Source organism: Lissotriton helveticus, chromosome 6, assembly GCF_964261635.1.
Source record: "Lissotriton helveticus chromosome 6, aLisHel1.1, whole genome shotgun sequence".
In the NCBI taxonomy this organism is placed as follows: Eukaryota; Metazoa; Chordata; class Amphibia; order Caudata; family Salamandridae; genus Lissotriton; species Lissotriton helveticus.
In genome coordinates, this window is record NC_136067.1 from 202,819,463 (window position 1) to 202,839,423 (window position 19,961).

A 19,961-nucleotide genomic window follows, 5' to 3' on the forward strand; every position below is an offset into this window, starting at 1 on the left:
ATCAGGGCCAAAGTGTTTCCATTTCAATGTCCTTGATGACGATATATGGGATGGAATAAACAATGCATTTTAAGTATAATTTATGCTGCAATATCAAAGATACATTCAAACAACTTTAAACAAAAGTTGTGAAATTGAAGGACTGTAAAAGTTTACAAATTATACACCATCACAGTACTACAAGTGTTCCAATTAGCATGTTTAGAAAATCATGTAAAAGTGTTAAAAAATATTGCATTGGCGGGTTAAAGGAAACAAAATATTGGAAAATATAAGTACACTAGGAAAATGAAAACAAACATGGGTAAAGAAATATGAATCAATTCTATCTTTAACTGCATTTTCTATAGCTGCTAGAAGCCTTTAATATTGTTTTGATGACAGATGCACAAAAGATGCACTATTTTCTGGCCTGGACAAATTCCTGGAGAGGTAGAAGCTAGTTTCTAACCAACTTTCCGGCTTCACAGAAACATCTGAGATTCTTCTATCCCAGCAAAAGGATTTTTGCCCAGGGAAAGGCACTGAGATGACCCTGCTCCTAACTCTGCATGAGATCCACTCCCTTAATTATGATGGAAATGGTGGCAGTAATTCTTTTAGACCTCTCTGCTGCCTTTAATTCGGCCACCATAAGATAATGGTCTAGTATCTTAATGAGGCTGGTTTTGGCAGCACTCTGCTGACCTGGTTCAATATCCTTTGAGATGTGCTAATCGACTCACAGGTCGCTATTGACTGGAGAGTCCCACAAGGCTCCTCTTTGTCACAAACTCTCATTCACAGCTATGTCGGCCTACTATTGGGACCTTTAGATCATTTGGGTGTTGTGCTTTGTTCTATTCTCATAAGGCTGAACCTTTCATCAGGTCAAACAACTAGGCTCCCAGATGTACACTGAGCCTGATAAATTGTTTGGCTTTAATTTTGTAGTGGATGGGCCATAAGTCTTGAACATTCAATGCCAGAAAAAGCAGAGCTACTTTTCATGGGTAGCAACCACGATCACTGAGCTAGTGCTATTTGGACCCTTAGAATGAGTGTGCATCTCAAGTGTGCACCAAACTCAAGACTTTGGGTATCTTGGTTGGCCAGGAATTAACAGTAAAAACATTGAGGATGTAGAACTCTTACATTGGCAGGAGTATGGGGCAGGAGTATTGGGGATATTACAAAAGTGCACAGATTGAAACATTAGAAAATAAAATTTTAAAACGTGTCTTACTTATCCCCAGTAGTTTTCCTACCTCATTTTGCCATTCGGAGATGGGTCTAGAATATGTGACTGACAGAATCAATATCACCCCCTTGCTTTTATGCGGGAAAATCTGGACCTCAGACGATTTATTTTTCTCAAGAGGCATTCTAAGGGACTGTATGAATCTTGATAACGCAATTGTGATTCCATGGCTTCGTTATGTGAAAGAAACCTTTTGCAAGATGGGCCTTGAAGATTTTTACAAAAATCCAGAATCTATTTACACAATGTGAAGATGGTTATTAAAAATGCTTATTATACGTTTCTAAGTTTGTCAAATCAAGACAATAACCCAGTGGACCGTGTTCTTTTAAATCAGCAACAATTGTATCTATCATTCACTACCCAGGTCCATTCACGTTTCCTAATGACCAGAGTTCGTTTAAACACATTTCATTTCCTTGTGGCTTTTCCAAAACAGGGGAGATGATGTGAGAGACTGACCCCCTGTCCATGTGATAATGTAGCCAAGCAGAGCACAATGCCCCTCATGCTTTTTTGCACACTTTATAAAGATCAAAGGCCCCCTTTATTAAGCCTATCCTAAGAGATATTCATCTGTGTTCTTATAATGAGGGTTATAACCATCTGAGGTCGCGATCTACTGTCATTATCTGCAGCTCTGTGCTTAATTATATTACAACTGTTTTTTTTAATTAGGAAACGCAATGAACTGTGAATTGTTTTATCTGAACCTGTTTTATTCAGAATCAACTTCTGTGCACTGCATTTCATGTATTATATGTATTTTAAATTTATGGTATGATTATTCTTAAAACATTTATGATTCATTTGAATTAAATAAAGTTATTTGACTGACTGACTGACTGACTGCAGAGTCCCACAAGGCTACACGGCTCCTCTTTGTCACAAACTCTCTTTCACAACTATGTCTGCCTAGTATTGGGACCTTTAGATCATTTGGGTGTTGTGCTTTGTTCTATTTACATAAGGCTTTCATCAGATTGAACAACAGCCAGAAAAAGCAGAGCTACTTTTCATGGGTAGCAACCACGATCACTGAGCTAGTGCTATTTGGACCCTTAGAATGAGTGTGCATCTCAAGTGTGCACCAAACTCAAGACTTTGGGTATCTTGGTTGGCTTGGAATGAACAGTAAAAACATTGAGGATGTTGAACTTTTACATTGGAACAAATACTTCTCTTTCTGGTGGTGGTTGCATGTGTTCTGCCAAAAATTGCAAACTGCAATTATATATTGATTTTTTTGCCTTCTGCCTCAAATAACTTACTGTGGATACTTACTGTTGCACTTAGAATAGTATGGAACCTTCAAAGATTTGACTATGTATGCAGAAAACCATTTGCTTGCCATAAAACAGAAACTGCTCAAAATTGTTGCTTTGCTATTACTAGCTTTATCTGTGGGGCTTTCAAATTCAGAAATTATCAGAAATAGAATTGGTTCAACATAACGGCAGCCTTTTTAGCATTAGGCATGCTGGCACTGCATTTTAAACTTTGACCCTTCTTAATCGTATAATGTATCTTCTAAAACTGATTCCTCTTACAGGTTTTATGTGGGTAGCTTATCATAATACGTTTTGCTCAACTTTGGGTTTCTCTCTGCAAAACTGTGGGACTGTGTTCCTATGGAGATAAGAAAAACTGAGAAACACTGGGCGGTGTGCGTGCTTTGAAGGCTGCTTTATGTTGTTGATTCTAATCGGATAACTTTTGCATGTTGCTTTTACACTTTAGAATCTTAGTATCATGAATATACTTGGTTTACATGCACAAGAGAAATAAAATGTAATAATAATAATAATGCTAAAAACAGTATTAGTCCTCGTAATTCGGTTGTAGGCCAAAGTATCATCTATAGAAATATGGTGTACTAATTGCTGCTTACAAAAATATTATCCCATTGGGTATAGATTTACCATTATTAACTCCTATTATGAACTCTAATGGGGTGAAATATCTGTAAACAATATATAGAACACAATATTTATGGCAGATGATGTTCTGCCAATGATTTTACAATATCACATCATTCATTGGGTTAAGCCAGTTAAGTTTCTCAAGTTCATTGACTTTTTGTTATGTCAGACTCTTGAATTCAGACTGATCCCACACCATGTTCTTCGAAATCTAAGTGTCATATTGAAGTCAATGTGATTAATACTATTAAATGGTATGTAGTGTCTTTTGTAATCTGGAATACAGTAATCCCAGGATTTGCACACCAAGGTCACTTAGGGCGATAAGGGAGTCAGTGGCTACTGAAAAATATCTTATATGGGAGTGTTTTTTCACCATGTTGAACCAAACCAATCAATACTATTGCCTTCCAATTGGACACCAAGTAAGTCCTTGCATCTCTAGAGCTTGAGAAGTTGAGCAATGAGGGCTTGCTTTGTGTAGTGGTAGAGTGTAGAAACCAAGATACAGCATAACTCAGTACATAACCAAAATAAAATCAATGCTTATTCAGTACAATAATGTCAAATACGTATCTACATTTTATTACAGGTAACTAAAAAGATTTAAAAAACTGAAGTTGCAATTTTGTCGGTAAAGAACATAAGACCACCAAATCATTTTTATAGCGCTTATGGTCCAGGTGCTATTTATAAAAGAAATCGATGGATGGAATGCTTAAAAAATTTTCCTCCACCTGCAGATACTCAGGACCTCATTCATTGCTTACTGTACCTATGTGGTCAGCAGCAAAAATATGAAAATTAGGGCCTGATTAAGAGTTCGGTGAATGGATTTCTCAGTCGCAGACGAGAGATATCCCATCCACCGCATCACAAGTGCCATTGGGTATAATGCATTTGGAATTCGGAGAATGGGATATTCGTCACATTTGTGACGGAGTAACTCGCCTGCCAAACTCGAAATCAGGCCCTTAGTGTTGGTCTCACATTAACAGATGAGTCAAGGGAGAAATGCTAGAAGACATCTCTTCAGTAAGTGGACACAAGAAATTGCAGACATATTTCTTCCTGGTTGGGTGTCATCAGAATGGTGCAGCTTGAGTTCAATGGCACAGAGCGCATGGGAGCTATATCTTAGCAGATCAATCACATTTAGCCTGAATGATAAAATTGATGGGTGGTATACTCAAATGAATTTGAGTCACTGGTAATTACTTGGAAATGCACAATTTGTTTTGCTCTCTATGCCTATGCAGATAGTGATCCTGACTGAGCAGTTCACTGTGAACTAAGCTGCTATTCTGATTTAATAAGTGGGGAAAGCTTTTGTATGTTCCTGTGTGTGCTATGTTATGTGTATTGAAAAGCACACTATCACCCGCAAGGGTATCCTGGCACTGCAATACTTATTATAGCAATAAAAAGTGATTAAAGAAACTTCTTGTATACTTGCGCTCTAGGAATAAATGTGTTGATTGGATTGGATTCCTTGCTGCAAGATGCTGTTGGTCTGGGAAAGGGGAACATTGTCTTTTAGTAAGGTGATTATCCATGTAAGCAGAGCTAGAAGGGGCAGGAGGTTGAACTCAGATGTTGGAGTCATGCCTGCCAGTGGTGGTATGACTTATTGCAGGTTTAAATTAACTTTACGGATACTACTTGTTGTGGTATCAACAACAATGGTGTTGATATGTAATCAATGATGTTAAATGATAATTGATGTTAATTCTTGTGGTGTCATCAGAGGCCACGTGCTGTTTAATATCACTCCATACACTAGGGGCCATATTATACATCGGGCCCCATGACCGCCAAGAGCATGAGTGTCGGCACTGTGCGCCCCAGGAGTGCAATGGTATTACTCCTAGAGGCTGAAAATGCTTGTGCGTCCCCTTCCGTAATACTGATAGCGCTAGCGCACATGTAGCACCTCCGCTTTCATGAGAATACTTTGCCTCATTTGCATGGGGATGTGACCCCTTGTAAATGAGGGAGTCTCCTTGACTCTGCTCTTGCACCATATTATAGATGTGGTGTAGGCACAGATGCAAACAGGCCCTAAAGCTGTGCAGCCCTCTGAAGGGGTGGAAAAGGATCCCACGAATCTCTGTAAATATGCCCATACAGGGCGAACTTTTAAGTGCAGGCGGCACACAGATAACACTGAGTGGCTTTGAATCTGAATGCGCTGCCCCCTGGATCGCAGATTCACAGATGCCCTGGAGTAGCGCATTTATTGTAATAGGACGCACTGTCCCAGTTTGTGCTTGGCCCATCTGTGTAAATGTGCCTTGTGGTACAAACAGGGACAGTGCGCCCTATCCATAATACAGCATTTGGACATTTACCATATTAGAATCTGCTGGGTGTGGAATCATAAATTAAGCCTCGTGCAGGGTAACAAATGTAATATTCAGCAACCTAACAGTACACTGGTACCCTGATTTCGAGCGGCCTAAATATCTGCATATATGTTTATGGAGAAATGCAGGGGAGCGGATTTACAAGCCCTTTGCGCCACTTTTGCTTCACTTTTCCCATGTTAAAAGTGACGCAAAAGTGGTGCAAGGGCTTGTAAATCTGCCCCAGGGTATTTACCAGAACATACAGTTTTTGGTGCACCATAATCCAAATTATTCCCCAAAACCTCATAATTGGGTAGTATTTAACACACCTGATAAACTCCTGCTTTGCAGAGTCGGATTGTATTTTATCAGGTGCCTTAAATATCACACCAATTACCATGCCAGTTGTAATGAGGGCCTATGTGGAGAGAAATATGAGTGCAATAGCTTTTTGGAATATAATCAGATAAACGAGGCACATGTTAATTTTCTTACATTTTCTTGCTTTTCTATGAGCTAAATAGTGACCGTTTGATAGATGGGTAGCATTTTGACATTCACATTTAGCCATACTCTGAGAATACATATATAGGAATGATTATATAAACATTGTTAGATATTAAATTGATTTTAAATGTCAAGACAAAGGTAAAATAATCTGTCTTTTCTAAAGTCCTCTGTGAGGTTTGAATAGTTTTGAGAAATTGCTCATCGATCATACAATTAGACAGCATAGAATTATACCCGACGATTAGAGTGTACATACCAACTCCATTATTTATGTCTTCAAATATTTGAACTTGAGCTCTTTCACCAAACTCGTGGGCATGATTCACAAGAGCATCCTTTACGGTCTCATATCCGGATAGAATCACCATTTTCTTCATTCCCATTTGAACGCTGAAAACCGAACCATATTTTTTGGACAGCTGAAAAATGCAGAGCACAGGGTAAGTTTGTCAATTAAAGCAACACCCGTTTCTATCCCCAGCAACCCGAAGAGCTTAGAAGAGATTCTTTCATGCCCAGAAAAAGTGTAAACTCTTGTTGAGTAATTTTATTTTATTTACTTTGGTCGAAGACCATTAAAGTATTACACAAACAGATTTTCCATGCAAATAAATAAAACAATCTTAAAAACATCACAAAATTCTCTAGTGACAACATTAAGATGAAATCGTAATTAAAGCTTAAAAACTAACAAAACATTCTAAATAAAAACAAAAGTTCATAAAACACCCTAAGAAGGGGCACCTATATTTTTTCCCTTGATTCAGGCACAACATCATTTTTCAACGTACACGCCAAATACTTTCAAGAAACGTTGCAACTGAAAAAACTATTGTGGATGACATATTTAAATCTGCAAACCCTTAGGGCTACTCACAAAATACTTCATTCGACAGTTGAGTCATAAAAGCACATTATACAATACAATTGAAACAGTTATTTTAAATTAGCTAAAAAATATTAAAAGAGGATTACATCATTCTATAACCATCGAATAAATAGTCACACAATCGCCTTAAAACTATAATCTAAAAAATGTAGACAATTAATTCATTAAGCCAATATATTATTACTGAATTTACAGTCATAGGGAAACAGATAGCATGGTTTGGCCAGACGGAACATCATGCAGACATAAGTCCTGAAAGGCTTAAAGCAAAAATAGGTATTCGCTAATTAGAACCTAAGTACAATATACTCAACCGTATTCGCCAAGCCCACCCCAAGAACTTCGCAACAGCTATGGAGATAGGAGGTTCAGGATCAGAGCACAATATTCGCAAAGCCCATAGCTCTACAAATAGGCTTTAACCAAACTTTACGGGGCACAGTGTACAACAGCCGCGGTCGGTAGGGGAGTACCTGCCAGGGCGGTGACGTGGGGAGGGGGAGGGGCAGGGTGGGGGGTAGTAATCTATGGATAATGGACGTTTACAGGTAAGTAAACATATAAATAAATCAAACGAATTTCGTTGTGTGCACTGCATCCCTAAATGCAATGCAGTGCACGCAACGAAATTCGTTTGATATATTTATATGTCTACTTACCTGTAAACGTCCATTATCCATAGATTACTACCCCTCCCCCTCTCTACGTCACCGCCCCGGCAGGTACTCCCCTACCGACCGCAGCTGGTGTACAAGGGGCAAAAGAATAATATATGCCCAACAGTTTCAGATTGATCTATACACTTACAACATTTGTCATTACTCGCACTTCCCCATCTGCAGGTACATTTTCGGGTTGGTAGTGCACCCACCCTTAATTGAAAATACAGTTTGCGGTCATGAACTTTCTCGATCATGTCCCAATATCTTTCAAAAATTGGGCGAGACTTTAATTCGAAAAAGCGGCCTGTTAGGTGGGTTGAGAGGCCTTCGGAGTGTTCTAATGCGAATACCATTTCCCAATAACCTTCTTTCAGTTTTTCCTTTGAGGGGAATACCGCATTAGATGGGTCATTCCAAAGTTCTGGTAATCCAAGGTTACCCAGAAGGTATCTAATTTCGTTTAACCTTTTTGTAAGCCACTGTGGGTCTTGGAGATTATTAAGGTGTCATCCGCAAGATTGGGATGCGTATCCCTGCCAACCTCGGGGCATCTGTGGGGGACAGGGCAAGGAAGTCGGCCACCCCGTTGACAAAGAGTGAAAACAAGGTAGGCGCCAGAACGCATCCCTGTCTAACACCCCTGCCAACAGGGAAGTCTTCCGTCACCTCGCCCACACACCCCCACCGAACCCGGGCAAAGTTCCCCTCATGTAAATGGATGATTAGAGAGAGTAGCTCTGAAGCCATCCCCATTTCTCTCAAGACCTGCCATAGTTTCCCTCCCGGTACTAGGTTGTAAGCTGCCCTTAAATCGACAAATACCGCGTGAAGGGCTCCCTTACCTATAACCACCGTCCTCCAGTACAGATCGATGAAGCGAAATACTTGATCTATCGTACTGGTGCGGCGCCGGAAACCAGCCTGCACGGGACTTAGGATATCATGGTTCTCAATCCAAGTCTGGATCTTTTGTAAAACCAATCTGCCCATCACCTTCTGCACAGAATCTATCAGACTGACTGGTCTGTAATTACCTGCTAGCGACTTGTCGCCCTTTTTGAATACTGGGACGATCTCCGCTCCCTTCCAAGAAGGTGGGACGTCTGCTCCTTGGGCGAGTGCGTTAGCAATATGTGCAATATAAAGACGCCAAGTTTGTTTGTCATTAACGAAAACATCTGCCGGGATACCATCCATACCCAGTGCTCTACCCTCAGTCACTGCATCTAACGCCCTATCCACATCTACTGGAGTAAAAGCACCACTTAGAAATATATGTGAGAGGGCGGATCACTAGAGGCTTCGTCAGCGCTCCTAGCATACTGTGGCTTAAAATAATCAACCCAAGCATTTTGAGACACGTTGTTCTGTGGGTGATCGGGACAACCTCCCCTGTCCCATTTTACTACGTCCCAGAATAATTTGGGGTTCTTGGCCGCACAAGCATCTTTGAGTTCCTTCCACATTTCTTCGTCCCAGTTTTTTTTTTGCCTCTGTCATTGCTTTCCTATAGCAGGCACGGGCAGACCTTACTAATGATATATCTCCTATCTTAAGTGCACTGCCAAGATTAGCCCGAGCCTTTCGACAAGCTGAGTGGTACCATCCCTCCTGCTTATTTCCCTTTGGTTTCCTTCCTGTATTGGGCCTACAAAAATAGGTTATTAGCCGTTCAAAGAGTTTTATATGGACATCCGTCACATAATGACTATTGTCCAAACTAAAGGTGGCGGAACCCAACGCTAATAGTGCATTAGTTACATCCTTATTAATAGCAACTACAGTTTTGGGGACCTCAATGATTCTGCTCCATTTTAGGTGACGCATATCATTATTTAGAACATGGTCGGGCGCTAGAACTCCCTGGGAGGATAGTGTACCCCCAGAGATAGACAGATTAAGGATGGAGGTGAGTGGATGGTGGTCACTCTCAATACGATCTATAACCTCAATGGCTACAAAATGGGGCCAGAACCTTAGGTGAACAAGCAAGTAATCAATGCAACTCGACCTAAGGCCATTATCAAAAGTGTTCCTACCGGACTTATCTGACAAACTGCGCCCATTTGCTGCCCTCAGATGGCTACCCATACACAACCCTTTCATCTGAATTGCTGCCTCTGTCCACCTTTTTACTGGGGCTGCCTCAGTGACTGAAATACCCCAACTTAGGTCTTCTTCTCCAGTTAGTTGGAAATCATCATTTCCTAGGGGCTCAAAGGTGGTATTAAAATCCCCCGCTACAAGGGGTAAGGTATTCAGGGGCAGCGCCCCTAGCAGTTCTTCAAGATCATTTACAACCTCGGATTTTTCCCCCCTTGGTTGCCTCGCGCATATACATTAATGATCTCTAAGCTTGTTCCTGCAGTGGTGCTAACTCTAATTGACAGTGTATCCTTGCTGGTTGCTATACTTTGCTTGATTTGGCACCCTAAGTCCTGCCTCACCCATGTGGTTAGTCCCCCAGCTGGACAGCCCCTATCTTTTTTCGATGCGGGGATATAAAAATTAAGATAACCATTACGGAAGGCAGGTTCTAATAACCATGTCTCCTGAAATAGGCATATGTCAAATGTTTCCATAAAATCTTTCCACTCAGGTAGGACTAGCTTTGAGCCTAACCCCGCCAGATTCCATGATATTATTGAGATTCTTCTTTTACCATTGGATATGCCACCAACGCAATCCAGCCTTACTAAAGGGTCACACTGACTAACACCATCATCAGAACCCAAATTATTTGCCAACACCAAGTCCACCCTATGTAGGAGGTCATGCCGATCACCCTTGTTTGTAGGGCTGACATGGAGGGTTGGGACTTCTACTCCCCTCAATGAGCGTTTTTTGCTTTAAAGTCCGACTCCAACGGGTGCTTAGGCGCTACATTCTAATCCCAATGACATGTTATTATGGCTAGGAATTAAGATGCCCTCATCACCATTAGCACTACCCACCAATAAATCATTTCCCCTGCTTTGCATGCGCTGGGTATGGACTAGATTGTGGGCCCCGGTCCCAGACAAGGATAACTGTCAGTCACAGTCCTCCAACCCCGAAAGCCTATCAAAACCGTTATGGATCATTGCCCCTCCCTGTTTACTGCCAAATTGTCTTAGCCTCTTGGAATTAATATGCTTGAAGTGTGCTGTTGTGGTGCACAGTAGAAGGAGGTAAGGGGCAGAGAGTGTATTGGGGTTCCTGGGCTTACTTCCTGCCAATCACAGATGTATTCAACTGCCTTTCTGTCCCTAAAATTATTAATTATACAATCTCCCTCGATAGACTTGCTTCTGGGTCGGTTTCTTTGGTAGGTTGGTTTTGCGCTCACTTTGTGCGGGGGGGAGTAGCTTCTGTCCCGGAGTTAGGCCATCTCGCTACCTTGTCTGACTCTTTTTGTGCCCTGCCTTCCGGCTGGGACTGGGCTGCTAGCGCCGTCTCCGTTTGCTACCCTCCCCCGTCTTTGGTAGGCCAACTTCCCAGCCGTGAGGCATCCCAGAGTGAGTGGTCCTACACACCTGTCCTTAGGCCAACTCACCCAGCCGAGAGACATCTGAAGGTGAGTGGACCTATTCTGGCACACCGCCCTCCGGTGTGCCTCCGTACCAACCGATATCAGCGTAGTTCTTCGCCAAGCCATCTGGGAGGCTTCTGTATTTCCGCGGCTCCCCCCAACTACGTCCTGTTCTTCCTTCCCTGCCCCCTGCCACGACCATCGCTCCTCACAGTTTGGCCCGGCTTGAGTATCTCCTCTCTCTATCTTTTATGGGGTTGTCTACTTCCGTTTTGCTCGCTCGGTGTCTCCTCCGCGAGGCTTCCTGAGAGGCCCGCAGGAGCCTCGCCTCTACTTTGTCTGTGGTGGTAGGCTGCCCTTGGCTCCCTCTGTGCGCCCACGCCGTGTACGATCCCAATGACCTGTGGTGGGAGCCTTCCCTCTACTTTTAGTAATTCCTTCCTCTCCTACCTTTCTTGCCTTCCTTCCGCTTCTATCTTGCGAGGAATGGGGGGGAGGGTATGCGCCCTCTGGGCTTGTTGCCCTTAATTAATCCCCCCTTCGCCTCATCAGCACACCCCTCTGATTGGGGGTGGGGTGGGGCACGCTCCCGGTGTCCACCACACCTTCTTTGTATTATGGGTCGGGCCCTGCATGCTCAGGGGGGCTCTGGCTTCGTGCACGAGGGAGGGGGGTCTGTTAGCCTTCCCCGCTGGAAACATACGGCTTGGCCTGTCTCTAATGTCCGCCCCTGCTTCCTCTGTTTTCTGCATCTGCGTACTAAAACCCAGCCTCCACTTGTTTGTGTCCGGGGGCATGGCGCCGGCATTTCCTTAGTTTCTGGTCGCGCTTTGCGTGCCAAAACCCAACCCCCACTAGTTTGTGTCCGGGGGCATGGCGCTAGTTATGGCGCCGGCTCTCAAGCCCCCTTTGGAAGCAGCCTCTGCAAGTCACAGAGGAGGAGGTCAGACCTTCGACTCTCTTTCACTGAAGTGCACGGCTCCCCCTTCTCATGCAGAACACCAGCTTTAGTCCTGTACTCCCTTAGATACTGCAGAATGTGCGCTGCTCCACAAGTTTTAAATTTGACTCCCAAGTACTCCATTACAATATTGCAATGTTTATGTCTCGCCTATGAGGTAACTTTTAGATGTTTATAGGCAAAAGTCTGTTGTGGACCACAATACTTTAAGTGAGATGATAAAGGTGGGGGCGGTCTCTAGAACGGGTGTTGTCCAAGTAGATGAGGGTATGGCTTAAGACATGTGAACAACAATCCTGTGCTTTACACAGCATGCTGAAAATCAGCATTTATGTATGCTTTTTTGTGAGTTTTCTGCAATCACATCCAGACGTATTGCACAAAAATAAACATATGCGTAAACAAGCCATACCTATTAGCTTTGTGAGTGATGTTAGCAGTTTGATATACATGAGTAACAATAAATTTTGGTGCAAATAGTTGGAATTGGTAATTACAAATGGTACATATGTGGCTATCAAGATGTGCTCACTAGATAGAGGCCAAGGATTGAAGTTGCACATAATATGAACACTATTATTGCCGACGAACTCACAATGCCTCAGCTTCAGCTACGGAGCTCTAAGTTGTGCCCCACTGTGAACACCCTAATACAACCAGATCACACTTGGACAAATAAAAGTGCCTCAGATCATATGTACCATACCAGCATTGGAAATCTGCCAGTAATAAGTAAAGTCAATTCCAAATCCAATAGAAAATTGCGCTATAGCAAAAGGGGGCTTATAAATTCAAAGTCTTTACTTACGTAAAATATGCACTATATATACACACAGTGACATGTTGCTAAAGGGCGACAGCATTCACATCACATTCACATCGCGACTTAAACCACACTTCGCCTTAACAATGTGTTCCGCACCATGAATGCATCTTTACAATGTATTCCTTTACCACGCAAGTTGTTACAATGGCTTGCTTTAAGGAAAACGTTGTTGGACTAATGTTGTACTTTAAGACCAACACTTTACTTACTGTTGCCGAGACTGGACTTTGGAATAGTAAATTATTTATTACTATTCCAAAGTTCAGCGCTTTCCCTAAGTCAAGTCGTTGTAATGACTAGCCTTAGGGAAAGCTTGGGGTTCGGACCACATTGGTAAGGCAGGTGTGGTAAAAGCCTGTGTGGTTCCAACATCAAAGCATTGCTCAAAACTTTGCTGAAACCCATATGTCCCAAAGGTGAGACCTACTGGATTTGCCATTCCCTTCTTTCGTCTGGGGGCTCAGTAAAAAGGTTGTGTGGGACCTACAGTGACAGCTCACATAAGCAAAATGAATTATCGAACTTGAATTTTGCATGGTGGATTCCCTAAATGGAGGTAGTAAAAGAATGTTTCAGGAGGCTAATAAATGTAAATGTAAATGTGGGTGTACTTGTATAGCGCACTGCGACTCCATGGAGTATCCTGGCGCTGAAGACCACTAGGGAACCCGTCCTGGTTTTGCTTGTGAGATGGTCCCTTTCTGGGTATCTCCAAGGTGAAACCAGGCATCCCCGGGGGTCCATTGTGGAGATGAGGCAAGCTTAATGCCCAGAGTTGCCGAGTGTGTTCCCTGGTTGGAGTAGGCACCGAGGTGAGAATTATCGAGTCTGTTTTGATCCTGGTCCACGACCCTGCGGCGTTGGGAATTGCACCCTGGGGGCCGTTTTCTGCTTACGGGTCTGCCGCCTCTAACCAGTGAGCCACACTACTCCACATTATCCATATCCAAAGCCACTTCCATAGAGAAATGGCTCATGGCTATGAGGCCATTGTGCCATATGTGCTAGATCACTGTAATGCACTAAAAGTAGTTTTCCACAAAAGAAATCACTAATTTTCAAAAGTTTCATGATAAAGTCATGCAGATGGCCTTGGGACAGAGACACATTGGAAGTCATACATCACTTTGCAGTTTCACAATGAACAATAGTATTAACTTTAAGGGAGCAACCCAAGTATTCAGCCTCATTCACCAAAGATCTTAGTCATTCAGGATTAGGCCTCATACCAACTGGGGCTCTAAGCAGAGAATGCTTGTTAAAAGAGGAGTTACTGCATTGGCCTTTCAATAATTAATTGGTAGAGAGTCTTATTGACTTCATTAAATCTCTATTTGAATAATGATTTTGCTACTCCTTGAGCCTCATTACACTGGATAGACTTCTGCATTTTAGAACACATTTCAGAACACCACAAGAAGGTAATTTGCGCATGGCATATCACGCGGCATAGGCCTGTAATATCATACAAGGAAACCATTGGATATCGTAGAGTATGTGTTAGGTGGGTCCTCATTAGTGCAAATACTGGTACTTGTTCTGGTTAGAACCAAATATATATGAGCCAAACAACAGAAGTTGTTCCTAATGGGGCATATTAGGTATCCAGATAGTTGTTTTGGGAAGAAGCACAATCATATTATGTATAATTAATATAAATGTAAAAGAAAGACTACTGTAAGTGTGCTACTTTCAGTTTCATATGATGTGGTCACAATTATGTTTTGATGGTTTACATAAAATTGTTTGTTGGTATACTCATACTCAGTTTGTAAGAAATTGAGTTATTTGTGAGTGGTGTCTCTGGGGGGTTTCTGGAATCATGAGCCTATAGTTATCTGACCCCTGGGCCCAACCTTTTCTAGTTCCTTGTGATCACTCTGAAAAGAGACTCAGTAAAAACAGCAATATTCTCTGTCAGGACCATTAGGAACGCTCATCCCAGCAGATTACCTTTACCCAGACATGCAGGGTTTAAACCCTCTATTAAGCTCAGAAGAGGTCTGATTTAGTATGGAGCACAGAAGCATGAAAGCTGGGCTAATATTCACTTCTGGGTTGTGAGCAGGACTGGAGCTTTATGGGTACTGACTGCGAAAGGCCAGAGCAGGCACTGGGTAGATACCCAGCAACATCTTCTAGTTGTTTCGGCTTACTTCTCTTCAAAATGCATTTCATTTAGCATTTGGGATCCCTCACAGTTTGTTGTTTCCACTCTTTTCGGTTCCCACCCATGCCTGACCTCTGAACCTCTTAGCCTTCCCCATTTAAACAGCTCCACTGGCTAACCATTGAGGCTAGAGTTAAGTTTAAAACTCTTTGCATCACTCGTAAAGCTATTAACAATTCTGGGCCGGAAAAACTGAGGAGCCTGATATCCAGGTACATTCCTTCTAGACATCTCAGATCCGGCCAGCAACAGCTCCTCACAACTACCAGAAGAAAATAAGCCAGATGGGGAGGTAGATCTTTCACCCATCTGGTACCTAAGTTGTGGAATGCCCTCCCACTGGAAATTCGTGCTGCCCCAAACGAATTAGCTTTCAGGAAGAATTTGAAAATCTGGCTAATCCCACAATAATTAAGCATTGGCTCAGCTTCTTCACTCTCAGCGCTCTTTTAGCGCTGGGAAGCACTTGGGCAGCCACGCGCTCTATAAATACAATAAATAGAATAGAATTTGTTTCCCATTAACTTTAATGTTCCTGAGAAGTTGTAAAGTATAGCGAGTAGTTGAGACTTCAGGGCAGCAGCAAAGAATATGAGCTATTGATTCTCTTATACAATTGCAGAATCTGCAGTCCTCGTTGTCAGATTGTGTTTTTTCTAGGCTGCTTTATACTCTTTAATTGGCAAAACTATGAATCTTGCACTCACAATTTGATTTCTATAATGCCTGCTCAAGGCTTTTTTCAGGGATGTTTACATCTGTTCTTTCTCACATGATTTGCAGATGTTTTCAAACAGAGGCCTTGTTTGTATTTTTGTTAATTCTACTTCCCTTGATAATAGTGTCACTTGCTTTTTAAAGAAAGATTTCAATGTCATGTAAGGAATACATGACAACTGGTATCCAGAATGAGGTTTAATTTGTTCATGGCTGAAGCCAAGTAATATGACCAGTGTGTCAGGTTGAGAGTTTATTACTTGATGATAGTATTTAATCAAGGATGACTTGCATTCCAAATCCAGTCTTAATAATCCAAATTATCGTCGTATCTGCAACTGAACTTTTTTGTGGTAGGTAGAATATACGCTGATAGACTATACACAAAATTTTGTCCATCAATTGTGAACTTTTTGAGAAGAGTGCCACATAACCATAGGAGACCGTTGGTATAAGGATAGCTTTTATTAATCTAAGTTTTGCTTCTTCTATTGGGCTGTGTAATTGTGAGTTGAGTTTACAAAGAGCAAAATTAAAGTTTTCCATGCTTTTCTTCTGTGTGATCAATGTGCCATTTGTTGAGAACCATACGCTTAATTATTTATATGTTGCAGTATATCCTATCTTTAACTATCCAATATAGCAGTATTGTGTTGGCTTATTTTTTGATTTTTCCAAAAATTACCAGCTTTGTTTTACATGCATTTACTTGTGGTTTATTGACTAACTTGTATTTATTAGTTCCTCCAAGGTGTGCTCCATGCTTATTTTGGTTTGATCAAAAATAACTAAATCATCCACATACTCAATGAGTTGAATCATGTTAATAGTGAGTCTAAGTTGAGAGCCGTTGGATTTCGATCTTATTCGGTGTACAGAGATTAAACAGAATCAGGGCCAAGATGTAGTCCTGTTTCAAGCCTTGACATGTATCATGGTTTGATCTCTTTCTCGCCGACACCTAACCTGACTTGTACCCACTTGTCCGAGTACAGGGAGATTAATGCTTTGAGTAACATTGTGGAAATGCCCCAACCTTTGAGCTCAGATCATAGTAGATTACAGTCTGCTGTATCAAAAGCAGCAGAATTGTCAACTAAGCAGGCAAAGAATGGAGGTCTAGAAGGAAGCGTTGAGTGATGTATCATATATGATAAGGCTACGGTATTGTCCTGAGTAGAGATTTTTCCGTGAATCATGACTGGCGGAATGGTAATATTTTTCCCACTTTGGCCATTCCTCAAGTTCAGGCCATAGTGGCAAGAGCTTATGCTTGCACATCCAGCAAAGCAATCAAGCGATAGTTGGCTGGATCAGTGTTGTCACCTCTCTTATATATTGAACAGAAAATGGACCCTCGCTATGATTCTGGTACCAGTGCATTGGTAAATAATGAAGTAGAAAAGGGGTTAACCTCGCAGTCCAGGAATCCATGTCTGCCTGGAATAGTGAACCGGGGATACCATTTGGCCCAGGTGCTCCATCTTCTCTGATTGCAATACCCTTTTTACTTTAGCCTTGGTAATAATTGATTTGGCTGCTTAATATTAAAGAGCACTTTAATTGTAAAAGGAGAATGTATGTATTTATTCAATATTTAATAGCAGACAATATAGCATTTCCAAACCTCAGTCAGGGTGACGCAACATGTATTTGTAAAGTGCATGATCACTCTACCTTTTGGTACTAAAATGACAGATGTTTACTGTTACCTAACTCAATACTACTCATTTTATCACCACGGAAAGCTTAAAGGCTGAGTGGGTGCATTGCGATTTAAATTTCAAGCCTGTGACAATAATGCCAAACACAAATTCCTGCAGTGGATGCATTAGTCCACTGAGCTTCCAGACTTGGCATGATGGAGGGACTCATTGGCATTGAAAATACAAATTTAGATGCATTAATACATTTTGAAATACTGAGGAATAAAAAATATCATAGTCTAAATATTGTCTAACAAAAAGCAATGGGATGGTATTTTCGCAACCAATATTTCAGATATATTTATTGAGCGCAATATTTTTTTAAATAATATTTTGAACAACAGCCTCAGTATGAATGAGTGCGTCCTCTAGAACAGAATTTAAGGAGTAAGTCGTTTTTTAGGCTGGTTTTGAAGCACTGAAAAGAAGAAGCAAGTGCCAATTGACAGTTATGGGTGCAACGGCAAAGGAGCTGTATGGAAGTGCACCAATTGTGCACGTCATTGATGTAGTGTATTCCCAAAGAAACCCCTCTCCCCCTCAGGAGGAGGAAAAGGGGACCCCAACAATCCCCTAAGCATCCCCCTTTAGGTGATTGTTGTAAAAAACCACACCCGTTGGCCTGGGGATCTCTCCCCCACTTCAAATGCAGCTCAGGCTTCTGCCTGAACAGTGAAAGATGGACCAATGGCTTCAATCCTTCGTCCCTAATGGACTGCCCACAGGGCAAGCGCAAGCTTGACGCTGTGCTGGGGAAAGTGCATTTACTGTGACATCCAGTTAAAAACTTGGTCAGTTTGCCTTATTTCGCCCAGAATGTGTTGAGTCGGATGGTAACACTGGGATGAACACCCGAATCTCTATATTCCACAGTCAGCAGTGTTGTCAGTAGATCCGTAGATCAGTGTTTTGGACTAATTCAACTCGCAAGCAACACAGTGAGCCATCCATCAGCTCGCATCTTCCTTGAGCCTGCTTTGACTGACTTTTGGCTAAAATGCATGAGTACCCTTAAAAAACTAAAAGCAGCCCCTCTCCTATGATAACACTTTGCACTTATTTTTTCTATGAATGCAGTGCACAATACAGGCATGTCTTGTATTTGATTCCAGGCTATAAGAGCTGGGCTCCTTACCTCTACAAAGGTTTTCTGCGGCCTCTTCAGGTCTATCAGGAGCAGGTTTCCAATTAGTGGGAGAGGTTTCGGTCCAGGTGGATAGTTCTGGCTGAGGTCCTTCTTCCAGCCATCGTTTGATATCTTTACAGCAACCAAAACCAAAAGAATGACCAGGAAAATAATAACAAGCCCCGTCGCATACATTTCTCCTTTTTCAGTGCTTCATCACACTATAGATATAAAATGTGAAACACCTAAAAAAAGAGTGATGTCTGGGAAGCAATATAAACGCTTCAGGGTGGAAATGATTAATTTATTGCAAGGAATATCCCCCTCTTTTTCAGCCGGTTTATGTTTAATGACTGTTAAAGTTTAAGCTAAATCCCAAGAATTGCCCCTCATGCCCACTGCACAGATGAATGCACAGAATTTCATCAGCCCTAATGACGTGCAATCTTGATGACTAAGCTTACAAGTTATTGTTTAAAACTCTGCACAGATATACTTTTCAACTTTGATTAACCGAAGTAAACAAAATCGATTCTTTTTGTATTTAAATACAGTAGCAAACTACAAAGACAGATGCTTCGGATAACATGAGACAGTGGGGTAACCCTGTGTCCCTCAGAACCTGGGCATGCATGCAACCAACTAAAAATGGTTCTGTCAGGTAGAGCAATTGCTTTAAACTCATGTAGTATTAATAATGTAAAAGAGTAAAAAATCTACTTTTATGTCAAATAATTTCTTTTCACGCGTGTTCCATCCTGAAGTCTATAAAGGAATGTATTTTATTTCTTTTTAAAATATTAATAATACATGAGTTCAAAGCAATTGCTCTACCCGACAGAACTATTGGTAGTTTGTTGTCTGATATCATTTGGGCTGGTTTAGCATTGGATGGTAATGAGGTGTCACAGCTGTGGAAGAAGTGCTAAATGTAGACTTGAACCAAAACATGCGTTTTTCTTCCTTATCCAAAAAGTATGGTAGCAAAAATTCAAACAGTTTTTTTTGCTTATGATTTAGCACTCTCTTCAGAAACGGAACATTTCTATAGGCTGCTCAAGTTTAAATCCAAGTTACATACATTCGTTTAGGGTGTGCAGGCGTTGCAAGGTTACTTTCCAGAATCTTTTTTAAAGCATAGGAATTTTGCACCTTTGAGCGTTTTGAGCATTTGTTTCTGGTCTGGATATATGAGATACATAAATATATTCTCGTGTATTTTTAACAAATGTTTGCAAAGATATGTTTTGCGACAAACAGTTAATGTGCATTTTTCTTTAACGTGCTTGTCCATAAGAAACAGAGCCGTATACGACATTAAGGAGAAAACTGTGATGGGCAAGAATCAGGAACATTTTAGGTGACAATAACTT

General features: G+C 41.6%; 1 protein-coding gene across 1 annotated transcript in view; it reads right to left on the reverse strand.

The window, feature by feature from the left end:
• Positions 1-18,802, reverse strand: part of LOC144762420 (cytochrome P450 2K1-like) — a 330,089-nt gene extending 311,287 nt beyond the window's left edge. The window contains exons 1-2 of the mRNA XM_078647600.1: positions 18,598-18,802; positions 6,277-6,439 (exon numbers count right to left, since the gene is read on the reverse strand). Of these exons, the coding sequence (XP_078503726.1) occupies positions 6,277-6,439; positions 18,598-18,783 (349 nt within the window). The 5' untranslated portion in view covers positions 18,784-18,802. The remainder of the gene's footprint in view (positions 1-6,276; positions 6,440-18,597) is intronic.
• Positions 18,803-19,961: the final 1,159 nt, after the last annotated feature.